Source organism: Hordeum vulgare, chromosome 2H, assembly GCF_904849725.1.
Source record: "Hordeum vulgare subsp. vulgare chromosome 2H, MorexV3_pseudomolecules_assembly, whole genome shotgun sequence".
Classification (NCBI taxonomy): domain Eukaryota; kingdom Viridiplantae; phylum Streptophyta; class Magnoliopsida; order Poales; family Poaceae; genus Hordeum; species Hordeum vulgare.
In genome coordinates this window covers 21,389,048-21,409,064 of record NC_058519.1, presented here as the reverse complement: position 1 = coordinate 21,409,064, position 20,017 = coordinate 21,389,048, and the positions used below count along the sequence as shown (strand labels likewise).

The window sequence follows — 20,017 nt, the reverse complement described above, 5'->3', positions numbered from 1 at the left end:
CCTTTTCTGAAGTGTTCTTATCTTTTCTTTTCCGGAGTTCCAAGTTTTATCAATTATCTCTTTGTGAAGCTTCATCTAAACCCTGGCAAGGTCATAATCTTATCCTTTCTACCTTGATATCTTTGCATCATTCATTCGTATACGGAGGTCCTTCTTGGTGGTTCATCAAGGTTTCAATCCATTCTTAAGTGTTCTTCAAGATTCTTGTTGAAGAACCTCAAGTATCCTTTCCCTTGCATTTATATGTGCAATTATTCTTCCTTTATCCTTTGAGGTGGTATTATAGCATTCTTGTTAGTGTAGGAGTTTTGAAAAGATTTCCTTTCAAGAATGAGATAATTAAACCCACCATTCTATGCTCATGAGATATTTTCAACCCATGATTTCTTCATTGAGCTATCTTGGTTTGGAATTCACCTAAAGCCTTGCCTAGGGATTGTGCTATCATGGTGCTTGTCATTAATCCAAGTTCTCGATGCATCCTCTTGGTGTAAGAAGTTTTGATATCTTCGCTTTCAACCATACTTGTTTCTTTTAGTGGGTGGTTGTCACCTCATAAATGTTGAGATGATTTTCGTAAGCCCACTAATATCTTGTTCTTTTTGTTGTTGGTTTTCCAACCACTACGTCAATTCTCTATCCGGAGGCTCTTCTATTCTATTGTGTTGATAGTTGGCATTCTTTCTTGATTCTCTTCTTCCGCTTGAGCTAGTTCCTATTCTATTGTTCTGGAGGCATCTCATTGTTGCTCTTTTGGGTCTATTATGTTGTTCTATCAAGATCATGGTGTTCACTTGCTCTATTTAGTTGTTTGATATGAATATTGTCTATTTTTCCCATCTTATCGAATTTTTTGTCCCATTTTCCTACCGAAGTGCTGCCGAAATTTTCCATGAATTCTTCCCTCTTTCTCATTTCATTCCTCATCGCCTTGCAACTTTCAAGGATCATTGGTTTCACTCGTTTGTCAAAGAAGCGACTAAGTTTTTACCTCTTGTTCTTCCTCATCCTCATCCCCTTTCATTCTTGGATCTCGGGGCGAGATCCTCTTGTAGTGTAGGAGAGTTGTGACAGCCCGAGACCGACGCCCAGAAGATTCCCCCCTTTTATTTCCGTTTCCGTCGTGTGTTTAGTTTTATTCGTTGCATCGTCATGTAGTTTGCATCATCGCATCATGCATGGCATCATGTCAACTGTGTTTTGTCGGTGTTACTTGTTGCTCCGTGTTGTTGCTTGTGAGTGCTTGTGAGTGTGGCGTTGTTCGTTGGCATGACAAGAGTGGGTGCAACAGAGCCGCTTCAAACCCTGTTGCACCGAGGATGTAAACCTTCTCTCCCCTCTCTTTTATTTGTTGTGCGGTTTGCTAAAGTTTCCGTTTTAACCCCGTTAAAAGATTCGTCTTCTTTTAAAACCCTTTTATTAAATGTGGGGGCAACCCTTAGGTTTTTATTTTATTTCTCCGTTCGTTTTATTTTAAAACCGTCCCATTTTATTTTCTCTTTTAAAAGACTTTTATTTTATTCTTTAAATAAAGAGGTTTTATTTAATTCTTCAAAGGGGTTCGATTTTTTTTTTGTAAACGGGTTTTAATTTTATTTCTTCAAAAAGGTTTTATCTTATTTCTTTTAAAAATGCCCAACTATTTCTTATAGTTGGGAATATATTCTTTTTCAAAGAAATCAAAAGCTTTTATTTTATTTTATATCTTGTTAAAAGCCTTTTCACTTTGTTTGAGTCATCTGATTTTTTTTAAAAAGGGAAAAGAAAAACCCATTTAGAGGAGGCCCAGCCGGCCCAAGGCCAAACCAGGCCTCCAACCCTAGCGCCAGGGAGAGCCAGGCTCGATCCCTCGTTCTCCTCCCGTCCAGCGCCGTCACCCCATCCTCCCCTCGTCCCAGCGCCTCCTCCCTCCCGTTCCCTAGCCCTCGCCCGATTCCCTCTCCTCCCTCTTCCTCGCCATGCTCACTGCGTCCCGCCGGTGCTCGCCCGAGCCGCCAAGCTCCTCTCGCCGGAGTCCCATGGCTCACCTCCCGCCGCCGTGGCCACCTCCCTCGCCCTCTCTTCTCCCCTCTGCGCGTTGCCGCCCTCCTGCCCGAGCCGCCGTCCCCGCGCGCCTTCGGCAGCCCTGCACTGCGCCCGCCGTGGACACCAGCCCCGAGCGCAGCAGCTCCCTGCCTAGCTCGTCGCCGCGCCGCCTCCAATCGCGCTCGACCCCGCCCGCGCGCCGCCCTGCACGCCGGTGGCCAGCCCCGCCGCGCACAGCCCCGGTCGACGCCCTAGTTCCTAGCCGTCCGTCGCCGCGCCCGCCTCGCCGCCTCCCCGGGGTGCCTCGCCATGCGCCGCCTGCAGGCCTCCGTCGGCGCTGCCATGGCCTGCTCCCCGACGGTCCCCGCCTCCCTGCTCCCCGGTGGTCTCCGCGCCAGCCATTCCCTCCAGGACCCCGGCCTCCTCCTCTCGGATCCTCCCGGGCGGCCCGAGGCCCCTGTGTCGCCATGTTGCTGTTGCTGCCTGCCTATAGCCGCTGCTGTTGCTAGCCATGTCCGTTGTTGTGCCCGTCGCCCTTGTTGTGCCGGTTGCATGCTGTTGCTGCTGTGTATGCTGCTGTTGCACCATGCTGTTTGCTGCTGTTGTTTGCCGCTGCGATGCGTTTGCCGCCGTTGCCGAATTAACTGCCGGTGCCGGTCGTTGTAGTTGCCTGAAGCTGATGCCGCTGTCGCTGCAGCTAGCTATTAAGGTTGCTGTTGTGTTGCTATTGCTTGCTGCTGCCCTAGCCACTGATGTTGCTCTTGCTGTCGTGGCTGTGCCTGCAGGTTGATCTTGTCGTCGAGATGTTGAGGCTCACAGTAGCTTGCTGTTGCCGCGATGTTGTTGCTGCGTTGCTTAGCCGCTGTAGGTTGTGTTGTTGTTGTGGGCCATAGCTGCTGCCGATGCTAGGTGTAGTTGCTGCTGCCGATGCTAGCTGTAGTTGCTGCTGCCTTGCTTGCTTTGCTAAAAGCTAGTTGATGTAGTTGCGGCAGGCTGGTGCTTGCCGCTGATGCCGAGGTTGCCTGCATGCTGTGCTGCCTTTCTGTGCCTTGCATGCTGCTTGCTAGTGTGCTTGATGTAGTTGCTTTGCTTTGCTGCTTGCTTGCTGCTAGCTGTAGTTGATAAGCTAGGTTGTTAGTTGCTTGTTGTAGATGCTTGATGTAGCTTGTGCTAGTTAGCTACTAGTGCTGCTTGCTGATGGCCTGCATATTGTTGTCGTTGCTATGTTGCTTGCATGTTGCCGTCGCCGACGTTCGATGCTTGTGCTGTCGCCTGCCGTCGCCGCGTGCACCAACCCCCCCTCCATGGAATCGACAAGATTGCCGTGCACAACCACGTCCTCGACGACCCCGGAAGCGAGTTCGACTTCCTCGACGTCGCCGAAGACCCGTGATCGACTACCGTCGCCGAAGACCATGAACCGACGCCGAAGACCGTGTACCACGACGTCGAGCGAACGACTAACGTCGACGAGACCGTGTACGACTACTTCCATGACCTCCACGACGTCCGCTTCGACCGAACCGCTCCGATGTGCACGCTCCGAAGGTATACCGATGAGACGTGTCGTGTAACGAATGTATGTGTTGTTTGAGTTGAATGCATGTATGCACCGTATGTTTGACCGTTGCACGTTGACCCTCTATGTTGTGCCCAACACATGGGAACCCGGTATACGGGATCACCCCATCTTAATTTACCGTTCCCGCACGCTCTCCCTATTCGTGGCTTCGATATCTCGACGAGTTGTCGGGATAGGAACGTTGACGTGGCATCGTTTCCGTTTTGCCGCCATGATTTCCTCTCGCTCGCCATGGCGATACATGCTTATTTTCCCTCCTTGTCTTGATGTGATGAACTTGCATGCATGAGGCATTCATGACATATATATTCTTGTGTTGCATGTCTCTTGTGCCGTAGCTCCGATCTTTGTTTCGCGTGTACCCGACTAGGATGACACGTAGGATCAACACTTCACCCCTTGCCTTGTTAACAACATTTAATATTGTCGTGTAAATAATCGGGAGTGAATTAAATAATTAAACGTGGAGTCTCGTCGATATGCAACCCGTTGCATATCGAGCTTCATTTAATGTGTAGTGTTTGCGTGAGGTGTTTTGCCATGCCATCCCTTGCATCATTGAACTGATCATGCATCATAGTAGGTTATGCATCATGTTGTGCATCGTGTGGTGAATATTTGTGTTGATGTTTGTTTCCGGTTTGCCCGTCTCGATAGAGTTCCGCAAGCGTGTCGGAATGTGAGGACCCGTTCGACTACGTTGGTTCGCCGACTTTTCCGAGTTGTTCTTCTTCCAAGCGGGATCTCAGGCAAGATGACCATTTCCCGAGATACCATTACTATCATTGCCATGCTAGTTATTTCGATGCTATCGATTATGTCTCGTTGCCTACCACATGTTAAATTCCAGCCTCTCAACAATGCCATGATTACCTTCAACCTGTTCGACCTAGCAAACCACTAATTGGCTATGTTACTGCTTGCTTAACCTTGTTGTTAGCGTTGCTAGTTGCAGGTGCAGATGCTGCCGTGTGATAACATGGGTTCCTTGTCATATCACCATACTTAAATTCTATTTAATTTAATGCACCTATATACTTGGTAAAAGGTGGAAGGCTCGGCCTTTCTATCCTGGTGTTTTGTTCCACCTTTGCCCCCTTAGTTTCGGCTACCGGTGTTATGTTCCATAAATGAGCGCTCCTAACACGACCGGGGTTGTTATGGGGATCCCCTTGATAATTCGTTTTAGATTAAAGCTGGTCTGGCAAGGCCCAACTTTGGTACTACATTTGCCTAATAACTAATGAACTGCATAGGGAGTAATTAACCCGAGGATAATTTGATCAACCCCCGGGCCAGTGCTCCTCATGAGTGTTGGTCCCACCTGAGCGATGTCCGGCGCCCCTCTGGTCACCCGGAGGTTTAGCGATCCCGACGTCTAGCTCATCCATCGTGTCCTGAGAACGAGGTACGCGACTCCTATCGGGATCGTCGACACGTCGGGCGGCCTTGCTGGATTAGTTTTACCTTTGACGGGATATCTTGTGCATCGGAATTCCGGTGACGTTTTGGGTAATCTCAGAGTTGAGGTTTTCCATTAGGGAATCCGACGAGATCGCGAGCTTCGTGATTGAGGATTTATATGCGGCTTGTGGTAATTTGTGATGGACTAGTTGGAGCACCCCTGTAGGGTTAAATCTTTCGGAAAGTCGTGCCCGCTGTTATGTGGCAACGTGGAAGCTTTGTTTAACACCGGTTCTAGATAACTTGAAGTTAACTTAATTAAAATATGCCAACTGTGTGCGTAACCGTGACTGTCTCTGTCGTGAGTTCCTTCTCCGATCGAGGACACGGTGGGGTTATGTCTGACGTAGGTAGGTGTTCAGGGTCATTCATTTGATCATCAGTAGTTCACGTCCGTTATGCGTAGATCTTCCCCCTCTTATTTCTTGTACTCGTAAGTTTAGCCACCAAATATATGCTTAGCCGCCGCTGTAACCTCACCACCTAACCATGCCTCACCCATTAAGCTTTGCTAGTCTTGATACCTTTGGAAATGAGATTGCTGAGTCCCCTGTGGCTCACAGATTACTACAACACCAGTTGCAGGTGCAGGAAAAGGTTACTTGACGCGAGCGCGTTGATTTTTCATTTGGAGTTGCTTCTTCTTCTTCTTCTTCATCAATCTAGGATGGGTTCCAGGCCGGCAGCCTGGGATAGCAAGGATGGACGTCGTTTTTATTTTTCTCGTTTGTTTTCGTCCGTAGTCGGACCCTGCTCTTACTCTTGATGTTTATGTAATGTACTGATGTGACTCTGATGTAGCTTGCGGCGAGTGTAAGCCAATTATTTATATCTCTTCTTTTCAGTACATGTACTTGTAACGATATCCATTCTTGCAACACAACGAGATGCGCTTCTATCCCTGACGAGGCCCTCGTGCCAAATTGAGGATAGGGTCGCATCTTGGGCGTGACACGGTACTACCGCTAGGGCCAGCGGTACTACCGCCAACTCTAGCGGTACTACCGCTAGGTCCAGCGGTACTACTTCTCGCCACTGAAACATCCATAACTTTCGCATACGAGCTCCGAATCGAGCAAACCCAAACTTGTTGGATTCAGGACGACAAGAGCTATCCAAACAGCGATATGAAAATGCCAATGATATAGAGATGCGAGTCCTCTATGAATGAAGAACCGGCAAAAACTCCAACATCGAAAACATCATAGTAGATGCATATGGCAGATATGAAAATGCCAATGATATAGAGATGTGAGTCATCTATGAATGAAGAACCGGCAAAAACTCCAACATCGAAAACATCATAGTAGATGCATATGGACTCCATTTTTTATGAACTCGAGCTTGTCACGAAGATGACCATAAGCTCTAAAACTCACAAAGAGAAACACCAAATAAGAACCAAGAAGTATGATGCAAGGATGCAAATGGTTTGAGCTCTCAACGAACAATACGATCAAGCTACTCACTTGAGAGCCCCCCTTGATAGTACAACAATCTATCCTAAACAGAAAACCTATCAAGGGCAAACCTATACCTTGCACCTCGTCCTCTTGAGCTAGATGATGATGATCTTGGCTTCCTCAAGATGGACCACCTTTCTTGATTGCGTTGGCTTGATGAAGACTAGTTGATTGCTCCCCCATACTCACTATGGGTGAGCCACTCTTCAGCATATCTTCACAAGACCATTGCCACCACAATGGACGACAAGCTTCAAGCATGATATCTTCGTGCTGATCCACTTGAATTTGCACATCGCAATCTTGATGACGATCACAGCTTGACGTCATACTTCATGGGTTGTATGAGATCTTCCCTTTGACGCAAGTCCATGGAAACACACCTAACCCCCACATAGAACTCTCACGAAGACCATGGGTTAGTACACAAACACGTAATGGACAATGCTTACCATACCATGGGATCACTTGATCCCTCTCGGTACATCTTGTACGCTTTGTGTGTTGATCATCTTGATTTACTCTTTGTCTGAGATCTTGATCAACCATGTGTCTCTATGACCATTTTTTGGATAATACCTTGGATACCATATTGGTCATCATATAAACTCCTTGAACCCAACAGATGGACTTCAAGAAGTGCCTATGGACAAATCCTATAAATGTAACTTAAGACAACCATTAGTCCATAGGAATTGTCATCAATTATCAAAACCACATATGGAGATATATGCTCTAACAAAGGCAACCTCGTAGTCACCTGATGTGGTTGAGGCACGAATTGGCTCAACTGAGGTACGTGAAACACCAGATGGATACAAACTGGAAACCCAAGCTCAAGCTTGTATGGGACCTAACCAATCTTTTGAAGAATATATAGGATTTGAACGCCAGCTTATGATGAGCACAATGAATAACCGAAGATTGAACAAATGCTTGTAGCTTTAAGAAAACCATATCCCCTTCTAGAAAACTATCTTCGTTCCCTTCTAGTTTGCATGAATAACCACCATGTCGTCCATCCATTGTTGTATATCAACATGTGCAACTGAATCTAAAGCCGAGAATTGTGAGATGCAAAAATATCTTATGACATGGCAATAAATAATTTTAGAAGGTGGTTTCCACATGAGAAAAAGCCATTAGCAAGAATAACTTCAGTTGAGTGGATTTTGACACTAACGATTTGGCTATACCATAGAAGACGGTACGCCTTGGAAATCGCTAAACCAATCTTTGATGGTTATTGATCTTGTCGCATGCACAAACATCCTGAACAACGAGGCAAGAGCTGTCATAGTGCACTTCGAATTGTTAATATGAATTAAGTAAAAGATAATGATGGGCTTTCCGAGAGAAGATTTGAACAATGCGATAGTTTTACACATCTCGTTGATGTGAATTATAGTAAAAGCTAAAGAAATTTCTGAACAAAAACCCATGTAAAGAAACTCACAAATGGTAGACAATATAGAGGCTTGGGACAAGCAGGTCCGTAGTAGTAAAAGGAAATAATCGATCTTAACTTTGTCGCCTGAGCTGGCCCATCCGATTTGACGCGTATGTTAATTTGGGTTCTCAGATATTGTATGATGTGCTTGTAAGATTTTTTTTCCCTGAGCTTCGCCTCTGCATCTCGTATCTTGATATGTTGCTTGTACAACTCTCTATTATTTTTGCATAAAATAAAAAATCTTGTTGTATTTCTTTTCTGAGCAACACAATAGTAATATATATATATATAAATAGAGATCACATGCAAAACTTAAGTGGACTTTGGTCACATCCAATGTGCCAATGCACGCATCATTCTCCCCTTTACCGAAAACAAAGCCACCCGATGTTGCTTCTGAAAAATAGGCCAGCCAAGAAGAGTACTCCCTTGCATTTAGATCACTAGGTGATCCAAACGTTTTTATATTAGCTTACGGAAGGAGTAGAAGACAATGTGTATGCATGGTATATGACTAGTAAAGGATTGACATGTGGAGTCGGTTTTCATACATAGGTGGCGGCGGTTCGGTCCCGCCTGAAATCACGTGTCGCTAATACTCGAAACTATATATGTGTGCGTTTATTAAAACTGCATATGCTAAAGTAATATTGGTCACACTAAATAATGGTTACCATTTTCAAATTAAAACATGTTCTTAGATTTAAAAAAGTCCATGGATTTTTGGAAAGTTTACAAAACTGAAAAATGTTCATATATTTGAATAAAAATCACAAATTGGAAAGTTTCACGAATTTTAAAATGTTCATGAATTTGATGATGTCCATAGATTTCCAAAAAATCACGGATTTGAAAAGGTTCAAGAATTTGAAAAACAAATATTGAACTTGAAAAAAGAAGATCACGAATTCGTTCACAACTTTTTTTTTAAAAACCATGAATTTGGGAAATGTTCACAAATTTTAGAAAAAAAGAGTTTGATAAAAAATCACGAATTTGAGAAAACACTTATTTTTAAAAACGTCAACAAGTTTGAAAAAATTTCATATATTTTCGGGAAAAGCTTCACTAATTATTTATCCTATGCAGAAAAGTATTTCCATAGTTTTAAGAAAGTGTTTTGTATGATACCGAAATATATTTCAACGTGTATATGAAGATGTTTTACAATTATACGATTTTTTAAAACTAGTATTTGAAAAAGGTATTTTAATATGTTAAACATATACAGTATACATTTATTTTTGATGTATATGAAAAATTACAAGGCGCATAAAAAAGTGGACATGGAAAGACGTATTTTAAAAGTATGAATCATGTATTTATAAAAAAATATTGAGCATGTATTGAAAAATGCGGATATATACAAACATTATGTACAATGCATATCTAAAATGTAGACATGTCTCGAAAAAAAAACAGGGAAAAAGAAAAACAAAACCGTATGAAAAAAAAGTGAAAAAAACCAATTAATTTAAAAGCTGAGAAAAAGTAAAGATAAAAGTAAAACCAATTAAGAAAAAAAAAAGAGAGAGAACCCGGGGCAAAACGAAATGCAAAACCGCTCCGTCCGTTAATGGGCCGGCCCACAAGCGGGCGCTCTCCTCGTCGTCTTCCTCTAGGTCTCGGTCGTGGACCATCTGTTCCGAAAAAAACCCAGTCGAAGCGCCGCCACAGAATTTTGCTCCCCCCTTCCTTCCCGCCAACCAACACCAAATTTTCCCTCGCTCCGCCTCCCTCCGCGCCAATCCAAAGCGATCTCCTCCTCCCGCGCACTGCAAATATCTTGAGCCGGGAAGCAGATTAGGGATCCTGTTCCGGTGCCGAGATCTCTGCTCGCCGCCGCCGCCGCTCCCTCCGTCCTTCTTCACTCCCTCCCTCCTCAAGGCCAGCGCCTCGCCGGACGGAGCGAGCGGTCGCCCTCTTCGAGTTCGACGCCGACCGTACGGCCGCGGGTTCTTCGGGTTCAGGTACCTGCCTGCAGGGTCCAGATCTGTGTTTATTTTTCGGATCCCAAGATGATGAAATGATTTGTAGCACCAGTAGATCTGTGTGTGGGTTGTGGTGAATCTGCCACTGCTGGGGCTCTGGTGAAGTTGCAGTTTTTCTGAGCTAGTACCATTCTAGGCCGGTGGGTGGGTTATAGACTAACACTAACTGCGGGCTCTGGAGGTGGCAGTTCTTAGCACAGAGCCAGGGCTTGTTGAGGAATTCGTGATTCTTTCCCACTACTTGTACAGTATAATACTCCATCTGTACCTAAATAATTGTAGAAGTACAATTATTTAGGTACAGAGGGAGTATAACAAATTCGAGGTCTTTCCCTCTTGACGACCGCAGGGGTGCGATTTTTGCCAGTAAAAGGCTGCAACTTTGTCCATCTCTATACAAATTTTCTGTTCGATGTTCTCAATTCATCTCCCCCACTGGAAGCACAGTTTATTAGTACGTACGTACAAGATTTTACCTGTATGTTCTGTCTTTTTTTATGTTGTGTCAAGTCCTTTTCTTCTTCTTCTTCTGCTCTCTTATGAAGAATACAAATGCTAATAGCGATGTTCTCAAACATCTTGTGATTATTCAGTTATAAAAGATGCTTGCACGGATATCATAACGTGGTGTCTGTTTCTGAAAGATGACTTCAGTTCTAGTGAAGATATTGATGCTTATATGCAACATTTACTTGATTATGACACCTGTTTTTTTAATGTCTACAGGGGTCCTTTTGACCTTCACTTCTCTAATTAGATTTTGCTACAAATAAGGCACTCTATCTGTAGACTGTCATTTAGCCACGATGTCTGTAGATTTCGCTCACATATTAGTTTCGAGTCTCAGAAGATCTGCAAGATGCAAGAACACCCATGTAATATACAATGATGATTATGAAGAAGATGATTACGAAGAAGATTTTGGGGATGAAAGATCAGATGAGGAAGTTGATCTTGATGAGCCTCTTATTGCTTTGAAACAGAAGAAAGAAAAGAAATCCCTTCGTAAAGCAAAAAGAAAGACAGGTGCATCATCTTCTCCACATGCTACAATCCTTGATACATCACCAAAGAGAGATGGAATCACTCCTGTACATACTTTCCAATTCGAGTCAACACTGCATCACTCAACGACAGAGAAGCTTGAAAGAAGAGCTGTAGATCAAGAGCATTCGAGAATTGCTATTGGTGAGTATTGTTAGCCAAACAAAATGCAATTCTTATATTCCAGTTCTTTGTTATCTCAATATTGAAGATCAATCTGCACGGCTTCTATCTTTCAGCTAATACTTTTTTCTTGAAGTAAACCTTTCTGGGGATTCTTTTTTCGTAAACATTGATAAATATTGGTTTTCTTCTGCACTTGCAGAACATGCTGAAGAAAGAGCTGGGGAGGACATCTGCTGTGCTGAAATGGAAAATGCAGTATTTCGCACCCGTGACCCTATATCTGTTGTGCTGCATCAGTTTCCCATAGAAGATAATGGATGTGGACAGCAGCCTGGTTTCATCACCCCACCAACTGAACCAGATGTTTCTGACGCCAAAGCGCATTTGCATTACAGTGTGGAACAAAAAAAGATGGATAACAATTTTTCTTCACTAGATCCCATTGATGAAGTGGGCAACCATCAGAAATATTTAGACGATACAATTAATTCAGATGTGAATAAGTCTTCTGTTGGGAATGAACTTTTGATGTCTTCTGTTAATCGTTCTCGTGATGATCATACAGATAACAACGCATTCAGGTATCCAGAAGTTATTGAAGCCAACACACCAGAAAGGATAAAAACTATGGAAGAGTCTTCTCATATTGATGATTTTAACACAGATATGAGGTGCACATCGGTGGTCATGCAACCTGATTCATGTGGAAGCACAGACAGGATTTACACTGAACATGAGGATGTTGGGAAGATGCCGGTGGAGGGTCAATTAGATTCACTAGCCTGCCATGGTGTGAAAACAAAGGATATATCACTGCATATGAATGTTGAGCAAGCAGCCCGAGGCTACAATTTTGCTTTTGATAAGTCTCTTGATTTGGCTCATACTGCCAATTTTGACACTCAAGATGGGCGGCTAGAAAATATAGTTTATGGTGCTCTGAATAATAATGTGCAGCGGAAGTGTTCTGCAACAAAAACTTCTGTTGGAGTTCCAGATACTATTGTGGTTCTGAGCTCACCAACTGCAGCAAATGTTTCACATGATGGTCAGTTAAGTGGTACAATGAATGTTGACATTTGTAGATCTGTTAATGATCAAGAATCCAGAGAAGCATATGTTGTTCAACAAGAGTTAGCCCAGGCTTGTGTTAACATGGGCAAAACTGGATGTGCAATATCAGATAGCTCCTCTAATCCTGAAGAAATACAAGAAATTTCTGCTGGATCTTCAATTTCAACTCCAACCTGCCTGGGAACTGATGGGCAAACTAGGGCGTCTGATTTTTTCATTGACGAAGGATCAATTTCAGATCATACTCCAAAAAAGCTGTTGTCCCAGAGAAAGGTCTGCAGAGCTCTTTCAATCAAGTATCAAAGAATAGTTGTGAACAAGTTTCTCATCTTTTAAACTATCCTTTTATTTTCTTCAGATTATGTCACCAACTTCTCAGGAGGAGTTTTGCAACGCTTTGGCTGGTATCGATTTGTGTGGAGTCCAAAGGCTTGGTAAGCAATCTATGGTATCTGTAGTGTTTTTAGCAGAGTACTTAATTATTATATTATTTCTTACTGTTCATGTTACCATTGCCGATTTCAGAGAGAAAGATTAATCTTGAAGATTGTGATGCAAGTAGTCAAGCATTACCACAGACAACAAACAAGCAAGGCCGATCTATTTTAATCACAGACAGGAAACTTAAGAGCAGAGCTTCTGTCTCCTTTGCAAGCAAAGGAGTTGCCAAGTCAACAGAATCCCCATCTCTTCAGCTGACAAGTTCGTCTGTTCTTTTGGACACTGAGAAAGCTGTTGAGTTTTCACAAAGGCAGATGCATGATATAGAGAGCATTGCAGCAAATCTTATCAGGAGCTTGAAGCACATGAGAAGTTTAGTGGACGAAAAATTGTCATCGGAAGCACATTCTTTGCTTCCCAATTTTAACACTGCTGAGGTAAGACATTATTAAATATTACAGATACCTGTGAACTCATTTGATTTTACTGCTGTGCAACCGATTGATGATACTACAAAATAACACAAAAATTGCTGTTTGATGAAGTTACACCATATATTGGCTTTGGAGAACAAAAAGATGTATTTAAGATTTGTCTTCTGCATTCCTCTGTTTTTTCCCTGTCAGCTGCTTCTATTTATAATACTCCCTCTGTCCCAAAATAACTGTCTCAACTTTGTACTAACTCTAGTACAAAATTGTACTAAGCGTAAGACACTTATTTTGGGACGGAGGGAGTAGTACATAATATAAGGCTAAAGCTCCTTCCGTTACTAATAATTTGATGCTATGATATGTACGAAGTTAGTTTCTTGTTGTACAGCAGAATTAATATTGATTTACATTTGTGGTTCTCATGTAAACCATCTGTTGGGACTGAAAAGATCACATGCCTTATCAATTATTGCTGTAGTTCTAGTTAATATCTGTTTTCTTCTGTCTGTGCATTAATTAGCGCAAGTCTACCTTTTTCCCTCTGAATTAGGTCGGACTTGTTTAGCTTCTCAGGGCTTAAGATATTGTAAGATCATGAATCACCTATGAATTAAGTACTATATGAACTGTTTGAAGTTCACAGCTGCTTGGCAAGTTGATGAGGCCCAACTTTAATCTTGTCAGATATTTGACTGATATCTTATGATTATCATTCACAGATGAGAGCAGCATCCGAGGATGCATTAAAGGTGGAGAGAACTACAAGGAAATGGTTGACAATAATGAACAAAGATTGCAACCGTTTTTGTAAAATATTGGTTGGTATCTCTGCTTTTAAGATTGTTTAATAGTATTGAAGTGTTTTCTTTACTCTCAGCTTACATTGTTAAAATCCTACTGACAGACACTAGAGGGAAAGAAGGCTGTTTCGCATCCAGAAGTGCCGAGGAAACGTAGGAAGATATCGTTCGCTGATGAAGCTGGAGGAACGCTCTGCTATGTTAATGTGTTTAGTGATGTACAGACCTCTCCTTCTACATGTGAGGGTGAGTTATAAACATTATTTGGGCTGATTGCATCAGGCAATTTGGTCATAATAAGTTGATTTTTGATAATGAAGAATCAAACAAGATGGCCCTGTTTTTTATTTATTTTTCAAAAGAGAGATAGATGGTCCTAGTCGGGAACTAAGTAACAGGGGAGTGCTTCCCTCATTGTGTATACTTTTTTTTTTCTCTCCTCATTGGAGTGCTAGAGCCTAGAGTCCATGTGAATTGGTTTCCGAAACTGTTCCATCAAAACTCCAGTTGTTGTACTTTGTGAACAAGAATCAACTTACTGTGATTTGATTGTACAATTGATTGTTTAGCCATGGCACTATGTTTTAGCCATGTTCTCTGTTTTAGCCATGACACTTGTTTGTGGATTCCTTTGTTTTTGATCAAGCAATTAGAGGGGAGAATGAAAAAGCTGTAGCTGGTGTGCAGTTCACTATTTGTTTGCTGTAACACAGTGGGTCAATTGTTCATCATTCAAAGAGTGGTTTCGCCGTTTTGGGCTGAAAGTAGAAATACCGGTTGCTTAGACCGTAACTTTGTTTCTTGTGTATTTTATTTCTAAGAGTATTGTCTTGGCTAGTTCGTCGAATTCAAAAGGCACTTTGTAGAGTTGTTGGTCCAAATTGTGACCGCTGGTGGTTAGAGGGAAAATATGAGTTATGGCTAATTAAATAGAGTTAATTAATTCTTAACAATATTGATGATGGTAACTAAGTGTGCAGGGGTACTATTCATCACCCATGTAAATGTAAAAGAAACCAGGCGAACCAAGTTATATTTCATATTTAATATAAAAACAATCACATGGGTGAATATGTGTAACAGTTTTCCTAATTCTGAGCCGATTGAGATTTTTGTGAAGTCCCAATCAACTTTGAAAATTGATACTTTAGTTTGGTAAAAAAGTGAAACTTCCTTTTTTTAGAAATGTACATGAAAAATTACAGGTTACAATGTTCACTGAATTGAAATTGGATTCTCTTTTCTGGGTTGATTTGAACTTAAGAAAACCATTATTCGCAAAAACTAGATGTAAGAAAACCACAATCAACCTCAACATAAACAAATTCTATGTGTAGCCGCTAGAGGAGACCCAACGAGAGGAGCAAACACACTATGGTTCCATCACCGTTGTCGCCTGCTCCGGCGATGGCAGGAGGGAGGGGAACCATGAAAGCTTGTTATCGAGTGTGCTAAATAGTCTAGGTATCTTAGTTAGAATCTGGTTGTTCATGACGTTAGCTCTGGTGGTGGCGAAGGCGGGACGAGAAAGTTTCCTAGGCGACGCGGTGAGGAAGGAAAACCATGAAAGCTTGTTTCCATGAGCGCTCAATAGTCTAGGTGTCTTGGTTGGAATTTTGGTTGTCCATGACTTCTGCTCTAGTGGTGGCGAAGGCAAGACGGAGAAGTTTCTTCCAAATCTCCCACTGAGCACTCATTCTCTTGGTTATCGGTGTTGGATCTGGCAGGTGGTGTGTGTTGTGTCGGGTCGTTCGGATCTGGGCAGGGGCTTCCCATGTCCTCGTGTTGGTATTGTGGTAATGTGGTCTTCTTCCTCCCTTTTGTGGTGGTGGTGCTGCACATAGCTATAGTGGCATCGGTGGCGGAAAGCCATCCCTTGGGGACTGGTGTTATGATCTCTGACCTTTTGCGGCAGTGACAAGCTTGTGGCTTCTTTTCCTCCTCATGGGTGTCCCCCTGTCGCAACGGCATTCTCTCTGCCATTGTTGCAAAGCTGGCGGAAGTTTTGTTCAAAAAATTGAAATGTTCAATTTTTTGCTCTTGTCCCTCTTTGGTGCAACGAGGGTTCTCTTTGCAGGTGTTGCAAACCTGAAGGAAGTTTTGCTGAGGAAATTTCAAAGTTCAAAATTCTCTTTTTGAATGTTTATAATTTCAAAGAATTTAAAAATCCCTTAAGTTTCCAGTCTTGAAACTAGGAAATGATTTTACGAGATTGGAAACTATAATGTGTGAAGTGCCAAAAATAGAAAGTTATGGAAAATCGGAAGTGCCAAAAATGAAAGTTTCTAAAGCAGAGCAAATCGGTCCTATGAGGGGCCAAAGGGCGCCCACTACTTCAATCAACGGTAGCTACAAGGTGGAAGGCAACGCTTCTCAATCAAAATATTTGGTCACATCTGATCCAGCTGCATGCTTAGATCAAATTAATCCATAAAGTTATATGAGACATATTGAATTGAGAGTAATGTGAAAGAGCTTGGCATTCTAAAGTAGCAAAAATCTCATGTAGAAAAATACTGGTGCTACTTTAAAGACCAACAATTGTAAACATAGTAGGTGAATGTTTGGCTATGCTAGTGCCAGTTAGCTTTCATACTGAAGACTATTGCTCCGACATGCACTTGATAAGAAATTGTTGTTATTCCTCGCTGGTTTTTATCCTAACAATCTTTCTAAGTTCCTTGACTTGACTAGTATTTACGGATATCTCATTTGTTTATATGTAAAATGGGTCAACACCTCTCACACCAGGACCTACATGCAAGACCAAATGATCTATGTACCTGTTACAGATGCATCGTCATCAACGAATTCAACGATAATATGCAACATAATATACTTGAGCAATACAAAGAGAAAGAGTTAGCAAATAGAAGGAAACAACATATAATAAACATAATTTTCAAAGTTCGTCGTACCCAAACTAACCAATTAACTTGCGCTGCTCAAGTTGATCAGGATAGTTTACATCACAAAGTTTCAAAGTTTTATCGATTACATCAAGTACAAATTCAAGAGACACATCATCATCGTCATCGTCAATCACGGGAAGTTCCATTCGTCTAGATCCGGGAGGATGCACCCTAGCTTCACGAAAGGTGTCATGTCTACACGTTGTAGGCCTATGCGAGCTCAGACGTTATCCCGCGATATAGGGCCGCTGTGGAACATCCCCTTCTCTTTGATGACGCCTTTCATGATGACCGTCACAATGCCCTGCTGGATGCGATAGAAGTCATTCCTCAGTTTATGATCTGGTTCGGCTCCTAAGGCTTCGGCCCGTTATCGAATATGAGCATTTGATTTAGAGTTCATGCAAAGTTCTTGGCAATCTCTTCCAAACTCCATCATGTGATGGATGCCCTAGAATCCATCGTTCTTACTTGTTGTCGGTTGCTGGACGCACCTGCCCTTCCTTTGTTTCTTGTTGTGGATGTAGCCACCCCTCATGCCGAAGTCATGGAGAGCATGATCCAGAACATCCATTATGTATGTGTAGTCTTTCTTCTGTGTGTTTTTGGACAAGTCCAAATACACAACATGGGAGAATCGCGGGAAAAGAACGATAACAACACGCCCCTTGATAACCCACAAGTGTAGGGGATCGTTTGTAACCTTTTTCTATAAGTAAGAGTGTCAAACCCAACGAGGAGCTAAAGATATAATTAATATTCTCTCAACTTCTATCGACCACCGATACAACTCTACGCACGGTAAAACATACTTTACCTAGAACAAGTATGAAACTACTTTGCGTGATGAAAACTAGAAGTACTTAGTAATTGTCATAGATAGTTTTGCAAGAAAATAAAGAACAACTAAATAAAAGTTAGGGATTGTTTAGATAAATATTAATTAAGTTAGTTGTTTAGTAGAAAGCTTTTTGTAACACAGGAGAAAGAATTGTCCTTAGGAAATCAATAACTACACCGGTAATCATTATTGCGGTTTTATATGAGAGAGATGCCACTCCTAGCATGTCATCCCTTACTTGGAATTATATGAACTTATGATTGGAACTATTAGCAAGCATCCACAACTACTAACATTCATCAAGTAAAACCTAACTATAGCATTAAGATATATTGGTCCCCTTTCTATCCCATATGAATCGATTTCTATGTTAGGAAGAAGCTTCTGTCACTCTCGCCCTCCAATGCATAGTCCTATCAACATACAGCTACACCTATGGTGTGGTCCAAGCGCGCTCTCATATGCTGGGCACCAAAGGACAACAAAAAAATAAAACATACAACTCAAACCAATCACGATCATCAATCAACCCATAGGACAAAAGAAATCTACTCAAACATCGTAGGATAGCCACACATCATTGGATAATAATATATAGCATTAAGCACCACGTTTATGTAGAGATTATAGCAGGGGGAAGAGGTTTTACACTATTGCATAGAGAGGGAGAGAGTTGGTGGTGACGGCAGCGAAGTTGTTGGTGTAGATCATCGTCACGATGGTTGTACCGGCGACATTCCGACGCCACCGGGAGAGAGGGGGGAGAGCGCCCTCCTTCTTCTTCTTCCTTGGTCTCCCCATGGTCCGTGGCCGCCATGGATCCGGGGGGGGGGCAGGAGCCCTCCGAGATTGGATCTCTCTCTGTGTGTGTGTGTGTGTGTGTGTGTTTCTCTTCTATTTTCGCGTCTGTTTTCTGGCTCTTCACCATTTATTAAGTAATTGGAGATCTCTAACTCCCATTCGGATGCAATTTGAAGAGGATTTTTATCCAAAAATTATCTTTCTTGCCGCGAATGAAGGGCCTCAAGCGACATATGGGGCAGTCCCAAACTATGAGGGTGCGGCCACCCCCCAGTCGCACGCTATTGGCTTGGTACCACCTCGGGCACCGTCTTGCCTTGATTCCGACTCTCAAAAATTACATATTTTCCAAAATAAATCTCCATAAATTTTATCGCATTTGGACTTCGTCTGATGTGGATATTTTGTGAAACAGAAAACATGCAATAAACAGGAATTGACATTGGGCACTCGATCAAGATGTTAGTCCCAAGAGTAATATAAAATTTAACCAAAAATATATGAAATTTGTAAAATATTGACATGAAAAAATCAAATATTATAGATACGATAACCGTTCCCTTGTCCTTATTCATTATCCTAAAGTCTTTGATGTACTGCTCCCAGATTCATGTTCCATGTTGCTAATGCTCAAGAAAAACTCATACATGTTGTAGGGATTCGCTACCGCGATGTGCGGGACTTGCTCTCTTCTCATGATGTAGATCATATGTAGGGCAAAAAGGCGGACGACCGTAAAACCGAGCCACCTCTAGAGAAACGTCTGAAAGATGTGATCAAACCAGAGAAGAACAGATTCGCGGGGCCTCTCTGCATGCATCAAAATCATACAAAAAATTGGCATGACCTTTCCTAAAAATAGGACATATCGAGTTTGTCTAAAATTTACCGAAATGGAAATAAATTGACATTTCGGCAAATTGTAGGCAACTCATGTCACATACATCTTGATAAATACACATAGGCAAGTTATGTCATGCAAAATTCGTTCATATCACACAATTTGGTTAAATCGCACACACACATATATTTCCATTCTTGAAAAATACTATTTTTTACTCACCTACCCATCTCGAGAGAGTGTGAGCATGGTGATGAGGTCGGTGTCGCTAGATAGGGATCGAGAGTGGACAAGATGGCTTACTTCATTAATTAGGGGAGGTAGATAGGTTACTTCACTAAATGATTAGGTCTACTTGGGGAGAAGATGACTCGAACTAGTGAGAGGGAGAGCGAGCAAGCTAGCTAGCGAGACAAAGTCAAGGGAGGAGAAGCAAGTGATGGAGAAGATATACGTATAGTAATATTTTTGATATTTTATAACTTTTATATACTTTTGATAATATTTTATATTATTTTTGGGGCTAACTTACTTATCAAGTGTCCACTGTCAGTTCATTTTTTTTTATGTTTTTTGTTTTGCAGAAAATCCATATCAAACAAGTTCAAACGCGATAAAAGTTTAGGAGATTTTTAAAAAAAAATTATGAATTTTGGGAATAAGAATCAACTCAATATGGTGCCCACAATCCAACATGGCGCGGCCAGGGGTGGTGGCCGCGCCCT

The 20,017-nt window shown here is 42.2% G+C and overlaps 1 protein-coding gene across 1 annotated transcript; it reads left to right on the top strand.

Annotated features, from left to right (window-relative positions):
* Positions 1–9,644: 9,644 nt before the first annotated feature.
* On the top strand, positions 9,645–14,451 carry LOC123424544. The gene is made up of 7 exons (XM_045108175.1): positions 9,645–9,957; positions 10,705–11,166; positions 11,348–12,495; positions 12,581–12,656; positions 12,748–13,100; positions 13,817–13,915; positions 14,002–14,451. The coding sequence occupies exons 2-7, from the start codon at positions 10,785–10,787 to the stop codon at positions 14,152–14,154; spliced, it is 2,211 nt and encodes a 736-aa protein (XP_044964110.1). The 5' UTR covers positions 9,645–9,957; positions 10,705–10,784; the 3' UTR covers positions 14,155–14,451.
* The last annotated feature ends 5,566 nt before the right edge of the window (positions 14,452–20,017 follow it).